The sequence below is a fragment of the Hyaena hyaena genome, unplaced genomic scaffold (assembly GCF_003009895.1).
Source record: "Hyaena hyaena isolate Hyena2069 unplaced genomic scaffold, ASM300989v1 scaffold_271, whole genome shotgun sequence".
Classification (NCBI taxonomy): Eukaryota; Metazoa; Chordata; class Mammalia; order Carnivora; family Hyaenidae; genus Hyaena; species Hyaena hyaena.
In genome coordinates this window covers 913874-926693 of record NW_024080902.1, presented here as the reverse complement: position 1 = coordinate 926693, position 12820 = coordinate 913874, and the positions used below count along the sequence as shown (strand labels likewise).

At 38.0% G+C, this 12820-nt stretch overlaps 1 protein-coding gene across 2 annotated transcripts in view; it reads left to right on the top strand.

Annotated features, from left to right (window-relative positions):
* Window positions 1-275: 275 nt before the first annotated feature.
* Window positions 276-12820, top strand: part of LMBRD1 (LMBR1 domain containing 1) — a 104932-nt gene continuing 92387 nt past the window's right edge. Inside the window, exons 1-3 of one of the 2 annotated variants that reach the window (XM_039245808.1) lie at window positions 276-534; window positions 6304-6480; window positions 11829-11889. In XM_039245808.1, coding sequence (XP_039101739.1) covers window positions 427-534; window positions 6304-6480; window positions 11829-11889 — 346 coding nt within the window. In that variant the 5' untranslated portion in view covers window positions 276-426. Of the gene's footprint in view, window positions 535-1448; window positions 1524-6303; window positions 6481-11828; window positions 11890-12820 lie in introns of those variants that run through there. The other variant, XM_039245809.1, reaches the window with a different exon arrangement.

The window sequence follows — 12820 nt, the reverse complement described above, 5'->3', positions numbered from 1 at the left end:
AACTGCATGGCCCATTCTGTCTTTCACACTGGGAACAAACTCCCTTTCTAGCACAAAGTTGAAACTCCTTAATGTTGCCTTGGATTTCCAGAAAAATCCAAGCCAGGGCTTGTGGGGTCCTCTCACTTTCCCGTCTATCAGCTTAGGCCGAATCAATTATTCCAATGAGGTTGCAATGCAGTAAAACAACACCCTGGCTGAAAGCCTTCACCTCACCTCCGGAGCGAGCAGCGCGGTGACGTCACGGCGTCCCGGGCGCGCCCCGCCCCCGCCCGGCTCAGCGCCAGGGGACGCTCGAGGGCTGGGTCCCCTTGGCAACCATTTGCTCCGCCCCCGTGCCTCCTCCGCCCCTTTAACCTTTAGGGTGCACCGGCGCAGATTCCTTCGCACTCTTTCCCCTTTCCCCCTCCCCTTTCCCCACCCCCTATGCCCATGTCTTCTGGGCCGGAAGTGAAGATGGCGGCTGCGGCGCCTTCTGGCGCAGCTTCGGCAGAGCTGGTGATCGGCTGGTGCATATTCGGCCTCTTATTACTGGTAGGGAAGGTGCTCGTAGTTTTCCCAGTGTTTGGACTGGTGGGAGAGAGGGAGGGGCCGGCCCGGCAGCTGGTCTGTTAGGGTCCGGGAGACCCTCCTCGTCCCGCCCCCCCTTTTACTTTGGACTGTGGGGGGCTCTTCTGCTCCGGGGCGGGGCCTGCTCTCGGAGTGGGTAAAGGAGGCACTGGTTTCCGGACGCTTTACATGTATTTTTCTTGATGACGTCTAGTATTGTAGGTTTCCATTCTCGAAACCCTTGCCCTCGTCCCTCACTAGGGCACCGGGACGGGTCGAGTTTGGGGACGGAGGAGACCCTCCGGGTTGAGAAGGGAGAAGTGGCCTCTGGTCCCCAAGTGAGACGGGACCACAAGGTGTGGGGCAGCAGCGCCTGATCTTTCCAAGTTCAGTAGGCGCTGGCCTTGATCTGGCAGGAAGGAGGCCTCTGTTTCCCAAAATTATTTGTCCGTGTTCCCTTGGGGTCATTGAATCTCCAACCTTATGTACCCATTGTGCGATGCTGCCTTGATGACGCGAGGTGTTCGTTCTGACTTCCCGGTTTCACATTCCTTTTCAGTCTTTTTTGATACGTGTAGAAACCTATGTGGGGAAGAGTTGTAGCCCTCTTTACTGCCAGTATCAGGATGTGTATATACTAAAACGTATCTAACCCCAGGTACCATCCTTCCCAGCCGCCTTATTCCTGTTTATCTAGTGGTCAAAACGTGGGCTTCAATAGCCCAAATGGCAAGTTTTTACTTGCCTGCTTCATATTAAAACTCTTGAGCTTATTTTATTTTGGGGTTCAATTTGTTTCTCTCCATACCCTTCCCCATTCTCACTCTCTTTATCCTGTTGGGTACTTTGTGTCTCAAAGTATTTTGCTGCTTTGCAGTAACTAAAACAGAAAACAAAAATCAACCTCCAAAAGGGCTGACTTCAATTCTGGAAATCAAGACCTGTTAGATCCCACTGCAGTGTCTGCAACTCAGGTAGTGTTTTGCCGGTAAATGTTTCAGAAAAAAATGCTACAAAGAAAAAAATGTGTGGAAATTTATGGAAAATTATCTTTTGCTATTTCACTCTCCCTGAAAATAATACTGACTTTTTACTGGAACATACTTTAACTTTTCTTGGTGGAGACAATGGAAACCCTAGAGGGTGGCGATGGTCCCCAGACCCATCCAGTCTTGTACTTGAGGAGTGCACTGGCTTTTCTAGACCATCGTAATTCAGTTGGTTTAGAAGAAAAGAAATGAGCATGTAACCAGTATCAAAGTCTAGTGGGATTATCTTGGCAGTTACCAATTAATAAATATTTAATGTGTATGAGTTGTGCTATAAATTGTGGGAGGATGTAAACAAAACAAAGTAGCCTTTAAGAGGGCCTGAAGATAGGTGGGAAAACAAAAATTATTAAAACAGGTATTGTAAGTACTGAAAACCAAAGTATGATTTTATAAATGAAATAGGACTACAGAGAATAGAGAGCAATATCAGAAGAAAGTGGAATTGAGGTAGAGTTTGGATAGATGAAGAAGACAAGACATTGAAATTGGTGATAATACACCAGGAAAAAAATCAATGACAAGGGAGTTAAGGAGTTTTAAACTAGATGTTGGAGCAGGAAAAAATTAGTAATTTTAGTGGTAAAATTAAATTTAGACCCATTTTAGTGGTACCTTTGGAAGCAGAGAAATATTTTTTAGATAATTGTGGATGTTCTTAAATACTACACCAAAACTCAACAAATAGAACTTTCTACAGGTTAGTTGAAGTAATGGAGTTTGAAAACTTGTCAATGAACTTCATTCTGTTACATTAAAATTTTTTGGTCCCTGTTGCACTTTGAATAAATCTTTTTACCCCATGCATGGTTTTATAACATGATGCACTGATTATTTGGAAAATACTGGTTCACTGAGTGATGCAGATATTCCAAATATGGATGTATTTCAATACATAATGTCAACATATCACATTCATTATTACCACCACTGATCTTGTCAGAAGGAATGTCCCAGAAATAAGTACTGAGAAACTGTCAAGCTCACAGTAGTGGATACAAGTTTTCCAAAATTCTGAGTTTCATTTAAAAGCTTGAATTTTATCATTGGGAACAAATACTGTCATTTTTTCTTTTTTCATCTTGAAGTGATAGGTTCCCTTTGTTCATTTCAACAAAATATGCCAAATATACAAGTCTGAATAATCATAATCACACGTACTTTGAAACGAGTGCCTGAGTTGGCTTTCAGCTCCTCAGTTACTCCTGAGAGACAGCCAGCACACCTTAACGTGCAGCCGCAGAACTCCAATGTACACTTCGTAGTTTCCTCCATGGAGTATTAAAAAAGATTCAAAGGTTGAAGTTCAATAAAGTTAATTTTTGCTGTTTCATTAAGTACAGTCTTAAATTGTCCTCTGTGGATGTGTATGTGGAAGTGAAGAATACAGTAACAATGGCACAATTGGTGCCATTGTCTTGATTTATGCTTAATTTGCCAGCAGTTTTACCCATGACTTACGCAACATGAGTGCAGATAGGAACATAGTGAAAAAGACAAATGGCTTTTTAGTATTATGAGAATAGTTTTCAATTTGCAGATCCCCAGAAAGGGTTCTGGGACTGCCAGAGGACTCCACACTTTGAGAGCTGCTGCCAGGAACCTACTGAAGAATCAGACACTAAGAATGACTTACTTGTGTGATCGTGGGCAAACAGAATGGACTTCAGTTTCTTCTGCCACCTGAGGCATGGTTAGATTCAGTCCTCTAAGCCTATAATCTATCTGTCTATGTTTACTATATGAAATCTAAGCCTTTCTATATAAGTCTCCTGAATTACTCAGTTGCATTTTCTTTTGCTATATAAGACAGGGTCTTCATTTCCATGAAGCGGATTTACTCTTGTTACTCAAAGTGACCATTACCTGGGAACTTGTTGGAACTACTAAATATAAGACCCTGGCCTTTTTGATACAGAATCTGCAACTTAACAAGATCTATGTTTAAAGGATCATTCTTTAAAGGATCTCTGCTCATTAGTTTAAGAAACATTCATCTATTCCCATTCCTATCTCTCCCCCAGTCGTTGTCAACCTTGACTGCTCATCAAAATCAACTAAGGAGTTTTTAAAAATCCTAATGCGCAGACCAGTTAAATTAGAATCTCTTGGGAGGGATTGAGGCCTGCTCTAAACTTTTCTTTATAAGTATTAGCAAAATTGTATTTTTCTTTTATAAAATGGTCTTAAGATGTTATTTCACATGACATTTGGTTTCATATGATGGTTGCTATTTGTTAAACAGTTACTGTGGCCAGGCTCTGTGCTAAACTCTTTACATTTTATTTAAGTCTTATCACCTGCTATGGAATATTCTTATTACTATTTTATAGATGAGGACATTTGGTTTATTTTATAATGTAGTCACTACTAATAGATTTAACCCACATAAACAATAAGTGCTTTGGGGTTCTCAGTTTTAAAAGTATAAATGTCTCCTGACACCAAGAAATTCAGGATTCTCTGTCTTAACTATTTTGCTTGGGTTGCCCATTCCCTGCTTGTCTGTCTGGTGTTGGCAAACACCTTCCTTTGCAGTAATACCTACACTTTGAACTTCATAAAGCCCAGATCTTTTTGAAAAAAACGTATTGACTACTTGGTGTCAGGTCCTGCTAAGGATAGAATGATAAAGCTCAACTTCCAGTGGCTTCAAAACAATTTGAGGAGTGTTTTAAATATTGGAGAGTTCATTTAAAAACAAAAACATCCATTAAAATAGTAATATAAATTAATAAAAAAAATGCTTTCCTAAGACAAAAATAAATTCATGAATAGCCAGAATGTGACCCAAGATCTTATTTTTCCTCCAGCATCCAGGTTCCAGAGTCTACTTTCCCTTCTCACTTTATTTTTTCTGCTGTTCTGAGACCAGCTGAAATGTTAGTAATATGAAGGAATTACATGCAACAATCTGGATGGATTTCAAATGCATTATGCTAAGTGAAAGAAGCCAGACTCAGTAGATGACATGCTATATAATATAGTATGTTATGACATTCTAGAAAGGCAGAAACTATAGGGACAGATAACAGTGGTTGTCAAGTGTGGAGAGTAGAGAGAGGGGTTGACTCCACAGGGGCAAAGGGGATTTTTCTGTGGTGGTGGAACTGTTCTTCTTTCTTGGTTGTGGTAGGGGAATTTGGAAGCTGTGAAACAAGTTAGGTGGTGGTGGTAGTTCAGTTCAGGCTCCTGAATTAGGATACCCAGAAAGGAAGTAACAGTGGAATCTGTTGAAGAGTGAAAGGACAAAACAGCTCTTTTGTCCCAGAGCTCTTAATAGAGTTTATTTAAAACAATGGTTCTCTCTTATGTTTAAGTAATGTTCCATTGCCATTTGCCACAACATGGATGGACCTAGAGGGTGAAATAAGCCAATGGTTCTCTCTTATGGTTAAGTAATATTCCATTGCCATTTGGCACAGCAATGTGAGAAATAAGCCAAAGGCATTAAGGCAAATACCATATGACTTCACTTATATGTGGGATGTAAAAAGCAAAACAGAAAACCAGACACAGACCCATAAATACAGAGAACAAACTGGTGGCTGCCAGAAGGGAGAGGGTGAGCAAAACGGGTGAAGGGGAGCTGGAGGTACAGGCTTCTAGTTATGGAATGAGTAAGTCTTGAGGATGAAAGGTCCGCTATATTGTAATAGTGCTATGTGGTAATAGATGGCAGCTACACTTGTGAGCATTGCATAGGGAGTAGAGTTGTGGAATCACAACTAACATAAGGACATAAATTAAAAACATGTAACTAATACATAAAGGTATTTAAAAACTGCCCAAATGATTCTAACACGGCCTTGGCTGAGAATCCCTGGTTTAGTACCTATCTGCAATTCCCTAAATTTGAGTAGAGGAGAGTTTCTCAAAATGTAGCTCCTGGACCAACAGCAGCCTCACCTGGAACTTGTTACAAAGGCACATTTCCTGGGCCCACTCCAGATCCCTGAATCTGAAACTCTGGGGGTTGGGCTCAGCATTTTTTACTATAACAAGCCCTCCATATGATTCTGGTATTCCCTAAAATTAGAGAATAGTGAGCAAAGTCCCGTGCTCTGTGTTAGTCATTAGAATGGCGTTGGTAGCTGTTAAGAGTACCTGGTGGGTTTCTGAGATGTCATCGTCAGTGCCTCCAAGTGTACCTTTATCCCTGGAAAGTTCCTTGCAGTGCACATGTGCTCATTTTTAATGTTCACTTTTCTTTGTTTAATGCCCTTTAAAATTTTGCAATTGTAATTTGAATCATCAATTGCATGGTGATTATTGGCAGTTAATCTTTAGCTGAATGGTACCCTTGAATAGTCATAATGGGGCGGAAGTTAATTTCAATTCAAGTTGTATTAGTTTGGAGAAATCTACAGGTAAAACGTATTCAAAGCTAATTACAACTATGACATTGTATGAAACCATTAATGATTATAGTGTGTACAGTGAGGATATATGTAACTGAGCACTGTTATCAATAACTTTTGTTTTCTGTTGTGTGTTTGTATCTAAGTGAGGTTGTACTACATTCATGAAAAAGGCTTTGAAAATTATAAATCTTGAACAAGATTATAAGAGGTAGTAGACCTTCATTACACATCTAAAAGGACCTTCATTTGACATAGTTTCCCATTGAAAACTTTGAAACACATACTAAAGTCAGAGAGAATACATATGCAGTAACAAAACATTTCTTTTTGTTCTCTTTCAGGCTATTTTGGCATTCTGCTGGATATATGTTCGTAAATACCAAAGTCAGCGGGAAAGTGAAGTTGTCTCCACCATAACGGCAATTTTTTCTTTGGCAATTGCACTTATCACATCAGCACTTCTACCTGTGGATATATTTCTGGTTTCTTACATGAAAAATCAAAATGGTACATTTAAGGTAATTACTATCATACTTTGTGATTTTTTTTTTCCCTTTCAGATTCTTGGCAAATAAGTGTTTAAGCTTAGTAGTCCAGTATATATTGTGCTTCTGTTGTTGTGTCTTGGAATAAATGAGGGTGCATATGCAGCATAGACGCTAAGAATGCGACAGCCAACATGGAAGACTAGAAAGGAACTGCTATTAATTCAACAACTGTCCAAGTGTGAAGAATCCTTTGTTAATCTGAAAATATATTAAGTAATTGAAATAGGTTTTATTTTTGTGTCTCTCCTAGCTCCCTTGAAGTTGATTTACATTAATGCAGTAAATAATTTAGAAGGGCTTTTAGTTGTGGATCAGAACTGCAGTCTGTTTCATATTGAGTACTTTGAGCCAGTATGGTATATGGAAAAGACCACTAAGCTAGCTGGGAGTTAAAAGACCTGAGTTCTAGGCTTAATTCTTTACTATCTAGGCTATGTCCTTGGTTAAATTCATTAAGTTTTCTGGACTTCAAGGTCTTCATTTTTTTTTTTTTTTTTTTTTTATTTCTAGGAGAGAGAGAGAGACAGCGTGAGCAGGGGAGAGTCAGAGAGAGAGGGAGACATAGACTCAGAAACAGGCTCCAGGTTCTGAGCCGGCAGTCAGCACAGAGCCCGACGCGGGGCTCGAACCCATGAACCGCGAGATCATGACTTAAGCGAAAGTCGGACGCTTAACCGACTAAGCCACCCAGGCGCCCCAAGGTCTTCATTTTTAAAATGAAAGATGTTGGACTGGAAGATTTCTGATTTTTTTCCAATTATTCAAATTATTACTTAAAATTTTTTTTAATGCTTGTTTATTCTTAGAGAGAGCAAACAAGCAGGGGAGGGGCAGAGAGGAAACACAATCTGAAGCAGGCTCCAGGCTCTAAGCTGTCAGCATAAAGATTAATAAAACACATGAAGCTGCTATTTTCATGAAGCTTAACATTCTGTAAGATCAGGCCAACAGTAAACAGTCAAAACAAGCTAACTTCATGTTGATACATTCTGTGAGGAAATATAATAGGTGGATGTGAAAGTTTAAGTTGTCACAGGAAGGCCAAATTGCTGGAACAGGTTCCTTGAGATGAGACCTGGATGAGGAGAAGCCAGTCAGGTGAAGAACCAGAGGGAAAATCCTGTAGGGAGAGGGAATAGCAAATACAGAAGCTCTCAGGCATTCTTTGGCTGAAGTGTGGTATTGAGGTGTTGCACTTTTGTACTAGCTGAGATTAAGACAAAGGCTCGGTGAATTGTTTATGACCTTAAGTCATGTTAAAAGAACTGTATTTTGGACAAATTACCTCCAAAATGTCTATTGTATATATAAAAGTGGAGTTGGAAGTGTTGTTTAGAGGGGTAGTGAGAGGGGTAGAGAAGTGACCGCTGGCTTTGGTCAGTGGTAACCAAGGAACACGACCGTTTCATTGGAGCATTTGGGTGGTCAGGTTGGAGTGGGTTAACTCTGGATAGGAGAAGAAGAAGTAGAGATAGGGAATGCTGAAAACTTTTCAAGAACTTTTGTTCTCTAAGGGGTTAGGAGGTGGGATCAAGGGAGGTGTTTTTATTTGTGGTGGTTATGTGTATATCTGTGGATATGGAAGTTACTAGGGTTGGTATACTTTAGGATTCAGTGGAGTGAGAGAAATTTTTGAAAGTGGAGATAGGATACCATTGCAGGGACAGTGTTTTTGAGAAAGCAGAGGGGTTGGAGATCTAAATGTGAAAGGATTGGCCTTAAATAGGAGTATAGGTACTTGTCAGCAGGAAGGACGAACATTTGAATACAGATGGAGGTAGGTTTTAGATTTGGTAGTAGGTTGAGTAGGCTCCTTGTCTTGTGGCTCCAAATTATTTTAGGGAACTTTAAGTCAGCGTTTTTTAGGCATTGACATTTTGTGCTGGTTAATCTTTATTGTGGAGGTTGTCCTTTGCATCATAGACACTTAGCAGATCTTAGGCTTCTACACACAAATGCCAGTAGCACACTGACACTCCCCCGGGCTCCTGGGTCTCCATTGCCAAATGCCCACGGAGGCCAGAGTCACCCCTGAATAAAAACCACTGGCCTAAAGTGAGAATGCCAGGTAAAATCGAGGTGAGTTGTGTACTTTTGCCTTGGGCTGATCATTTCAAAATGTCATCTTGAAAGATATGAAAGTAAATTTTACATACATGACCCACTATATCTTTGTTCTATGGAATTTCTGTTCTCTTCCTTTCATCTGAAATGGTCTTTAATATTCTCTAGTATTCTTGGTCTTCCAATCCTTTGGGCCTTGAGTGACTCTGTAGTCCCTTTTGGTCTCTACTTTGGGAGGCAGTGGTTTACAAAACATATCAAGGGCATAATGGTTCTCAAAATGCAAAAGAAGAAAGGTTTCATAAACTGAGCTCTTTGGACAGTATATACCTTGGAGGCAAAACTGTATAAAAGCCAAATGCACTATTAGTACTTGAATGATGTTGTATATTTTACGCATATTTTTAGCTTTAAAATAGTAACAGAAATATTTTCTTATTGCCATAAGATTTGGTTAAACAAAAGAATCTTGCAGGGAAAAAGGCACTAAATGTCAATGAACCTAGGGTTTAGATTACCTTAACATTCTTTCTACGTTTAACCTTTTTCTGAGGTTGGGGTCTTTAATTTTTAAGTTTAATTTTTAAGTAATTCTCAATAGCCGCATTAATATCTCATGGGATTATTTTGGAAATTGGAAGGTAGTTTCTATTAGGGATAGATGAATTATCCTCTGTTTCAAAAAATCTTCAGGATTCAAAAATCTTTTTAAAATTCTGTTTTGTGCATAAACAACAGCTAAAGAAACGTCTAGGAGCTGAAGTTTTGATTATGTACATACTCATTTGGATACTTGAATCACTGATGAAAACATTTCCAGTCATTGTACAAAATTCTCCCCAGTGTTTTGCCATTCCTGTGTGGTAATAAGCAGTGTTGCATTTTTTTTTTTTGTATATGTGTGGGTTTTTCATTTTTCAGACAAAGATTGTTTGTGTTAAAACTGTTAGTTGCAATGTGCTCTGTGCTCCCCCCTCAAAAGTACTTCATGGATATCTATATATGCCAGTTTATATAGATTTCATTGTTTTTAATGTCTGTACAGTTTCTTCTCAGGCATTAAGATTATTTCTAGTTGTTGTTACTGTTTTTGACTTTTTGAACAACACTGCACTGAATATGGTTGGATAAGGAGCTCTTGAGTGAAGAATCAATAAACATTTGGTGCAGGCTGGAATTTATGGAGAGAACGGTCAGCAGGTACACAGGCTCTTATCTACTTGACATTCAACAAAATGACCTTTCCCAAAGTGCAGGTGCTTTAACAGAGGTACCTCTTCCCCCTTTTGTTTGCCCTTCTTATATGGCAAGGAGAATGGCCTTGCAGGTAGATAAACACTATGGACTTGGGTACCAGATAGTGTGCACTTAGATACAAGCTGTTCATGAGGTGCTTGGACATCCAGTTGCTGAACACCTAGAGACTTTGGGCCCCTTTAGTCCTGTGAATAATAGGGATGGGTTTAGCTCCTCCTACTGCATGGGAAAGAGAGGCCTCATTTTGGTAGCTTGTTGCCATGCAGTCTAGTAAGAGCTCTTGAGGTCATTCATTAGACAGTACTATTTGTTTTTCAAACATATCTGTATACTGATATCTGTCCTGATTTGTGTGAATCTTTTTAGGATATATTCAACAAACAATGTCTAGATCATAGACTATTTTTCTTACTATGTAGGAGATGGCTGGCTTTTCCTCCACATTTGCCACTAATAATGTGTTTTAAATTTTGCCACCTAGGTAAATGAAAAGTTACTATAATAATAGATTTTCATGTTTTATTAATAAAATCTAGTAATTGGTAAATTCCTCGTTGTTGGTCTTTTCAGAAAATTCCCTAGCTCTTGCCTATATATGTTTTTCAGATGATCTTTTTAATTAGCATGTCAAAATACTCTACTTCCTAGTACATTGGGATTTAGATTGGCAGTATATATAGTTTTTATAGATTAATTTGGAGGGATTAGATATTTATAATCTTTTCATGTGGGAACATGTGGCTTTATTTAGATTTTTAAAAAGTTCTAAGATCAAGTTAGCTTTCTTTGTATAGTTAATGTAAAATTTTTATTTAGCCTATTAAGTTTTTTATAGTATCTATTACAATTGGAAAAAATACTATTTTTATTCTACTTTGTGTGTCAAGGTTTTCCTTTTGTGGTGCTAAATTTGGATTTTCCACATTTTTGTTCTTTTAAGACTTTGTCAGTAAGGAATTCATAGATTTCATTGCTCGAAGTGTTTGTAGGTGAAAAAGAAAAAAAACCAACCTAAATTATTTTAGAAGCTTTAAATGCTGATACCCTTCCTTAAGTGCCAGTCTAGTGTGATGTTGATACCACTTGAGCTTATAAAGTGTTCATAGAAAAGAAATGACCTTGATACAAGTTTGAGCCTTACTACTTAATAGCAGTAGTCACTTGGACTCTCCAGGTTTAATTTTTCATATACATAAAGTTTAGGACATTAAATAAAAAGACTTGCCATTATACCTGAGTTCTGATTCATTAGTGAACAGATGTTTTTTATTTGAAAAATTTAATTTGAATTATATTATCTAAGTTAAATTACTGCATTTCAGTTACTAATTTAAAGGAACGCTTGTGTGGGTTGAAGGCAAAGGAGTTTAGATTGACTATTTTTTTATGTGTTTTAAAAAGAATGTATATTGTACTCAAATATCTTCTTCCTAAAAGGCAATCGTATTTTACTCTCTGTATAAAAATTCATCACTGGTTTCTGTTTTCCTTAAGACAAGGTCCAAAATACTTAGCATGACTTATAATGCCTTAAACCTGGGTCTTTCCCTCCCTTGCTCCACCAGCTTTTTCTTAGCTTTCCAAAGGCGTTAATGAAACTATATTTAGCATCTTGCAGGTTTTTCAAACTTGCTTATATGTTCCTTCTGTCTTCCATACTTCCTACTGGTTTTTTTCTCCTATTCTCTGAGAAGGACCTTTCTTCTTCATTTTTCAGTTTAGAGTCATTTTGAGAAGCCATCCCTGATCTTTAGGCTGAGTTTGGTGCCTCCTGCTTATGTGTTTCACTAGAATTATGTTGTCATCTTAGGTCAGTATTTACCTGTTGAAGTTTGTGTGTTTACTTACCTGTCTCTTAATTAATTATTGAAGGCACAGGCCATACTTGTTTGAGTTGATGATACATTTATAAATGACATTCACTCATATTAAAACTTAGTTGTAATTGTTAAACAAATGGATGTTTCATTAATATTTCTATTTCCTTTTTATCCCAGGACTGGGCTAATGCTAATGTCAGCAGACAGATTGAGGACACTGTATTATATGGTTACTATAGTAAGTATCTCAGTTTCATTTCCTATCTGGGCTACTAACCAAAATGTAGAATTAAGCTATGTATAAACATTTAATTTTGGTATCGCTTTTGTGATTATTGTTTCAATACCAGGAGTAAGTAATACAGCGTTCATTCCATAATCTGGAAAATTTTAACCTATTCTGCTTCTTTGGGTTCACTTATATGTCTCTTTGGAGTTTCAGTCAAGTTACTTTAAATTTCAAGTCTCGTCCTTTGTTAACGTTACCAGTTTCCCAGTTGCACTCTTGATTGAAAAAATCTCTTGTTTTCTAGACATTTTTTGTAAGTATTGACACTAGTAGAGTGTACACTGGGGAGTTTGTAGCATCCGCTTTATTGTGCTTTACTGATCCAGGTTAATCCAAGGGATTCTGGTTGATTGGGTCTTCCCTCTCTCTTCCTTCCTGAATGTTCAATTATAAAAGCTTATTATAAGCACCTAAATGTTTCCCAGATGTTCTCTCTGGATATACATAAGACGTGTTTTTATAAAAATGTTAAGTACTGAATTAGGAAAGGGATGTCATTTTTTTTCCAGCAATAAATCAAGATGTTGAATAAGATTTTAGCAGGACACTAAATTGGAAACTGAAAATACAGAAGTTCTTTTGATGCGATAATTTTTTTAAGACTTTCATTGAATTTTAATTTAGTTCTTTTGGCTCTGCCTTTGCCTTCTTTCCTGATCTAAAATCTTCAGAACCCGTGAAATTCTATCCCTCCGGTCTGTATTTTAGAAATATTTATGGTATTTTAATGTAGAATTCATTATTTCTGATGAGTACATTAAATGTAAATTGTAAAATATAAATTTGACATGTTAAGTTAAAATCTTTGAAATGGTGCTGTATTAAACAGAATGTTGTCTTTTCAGTACAAATTTTGGTAGGATGTAAATCACTTCAAAAA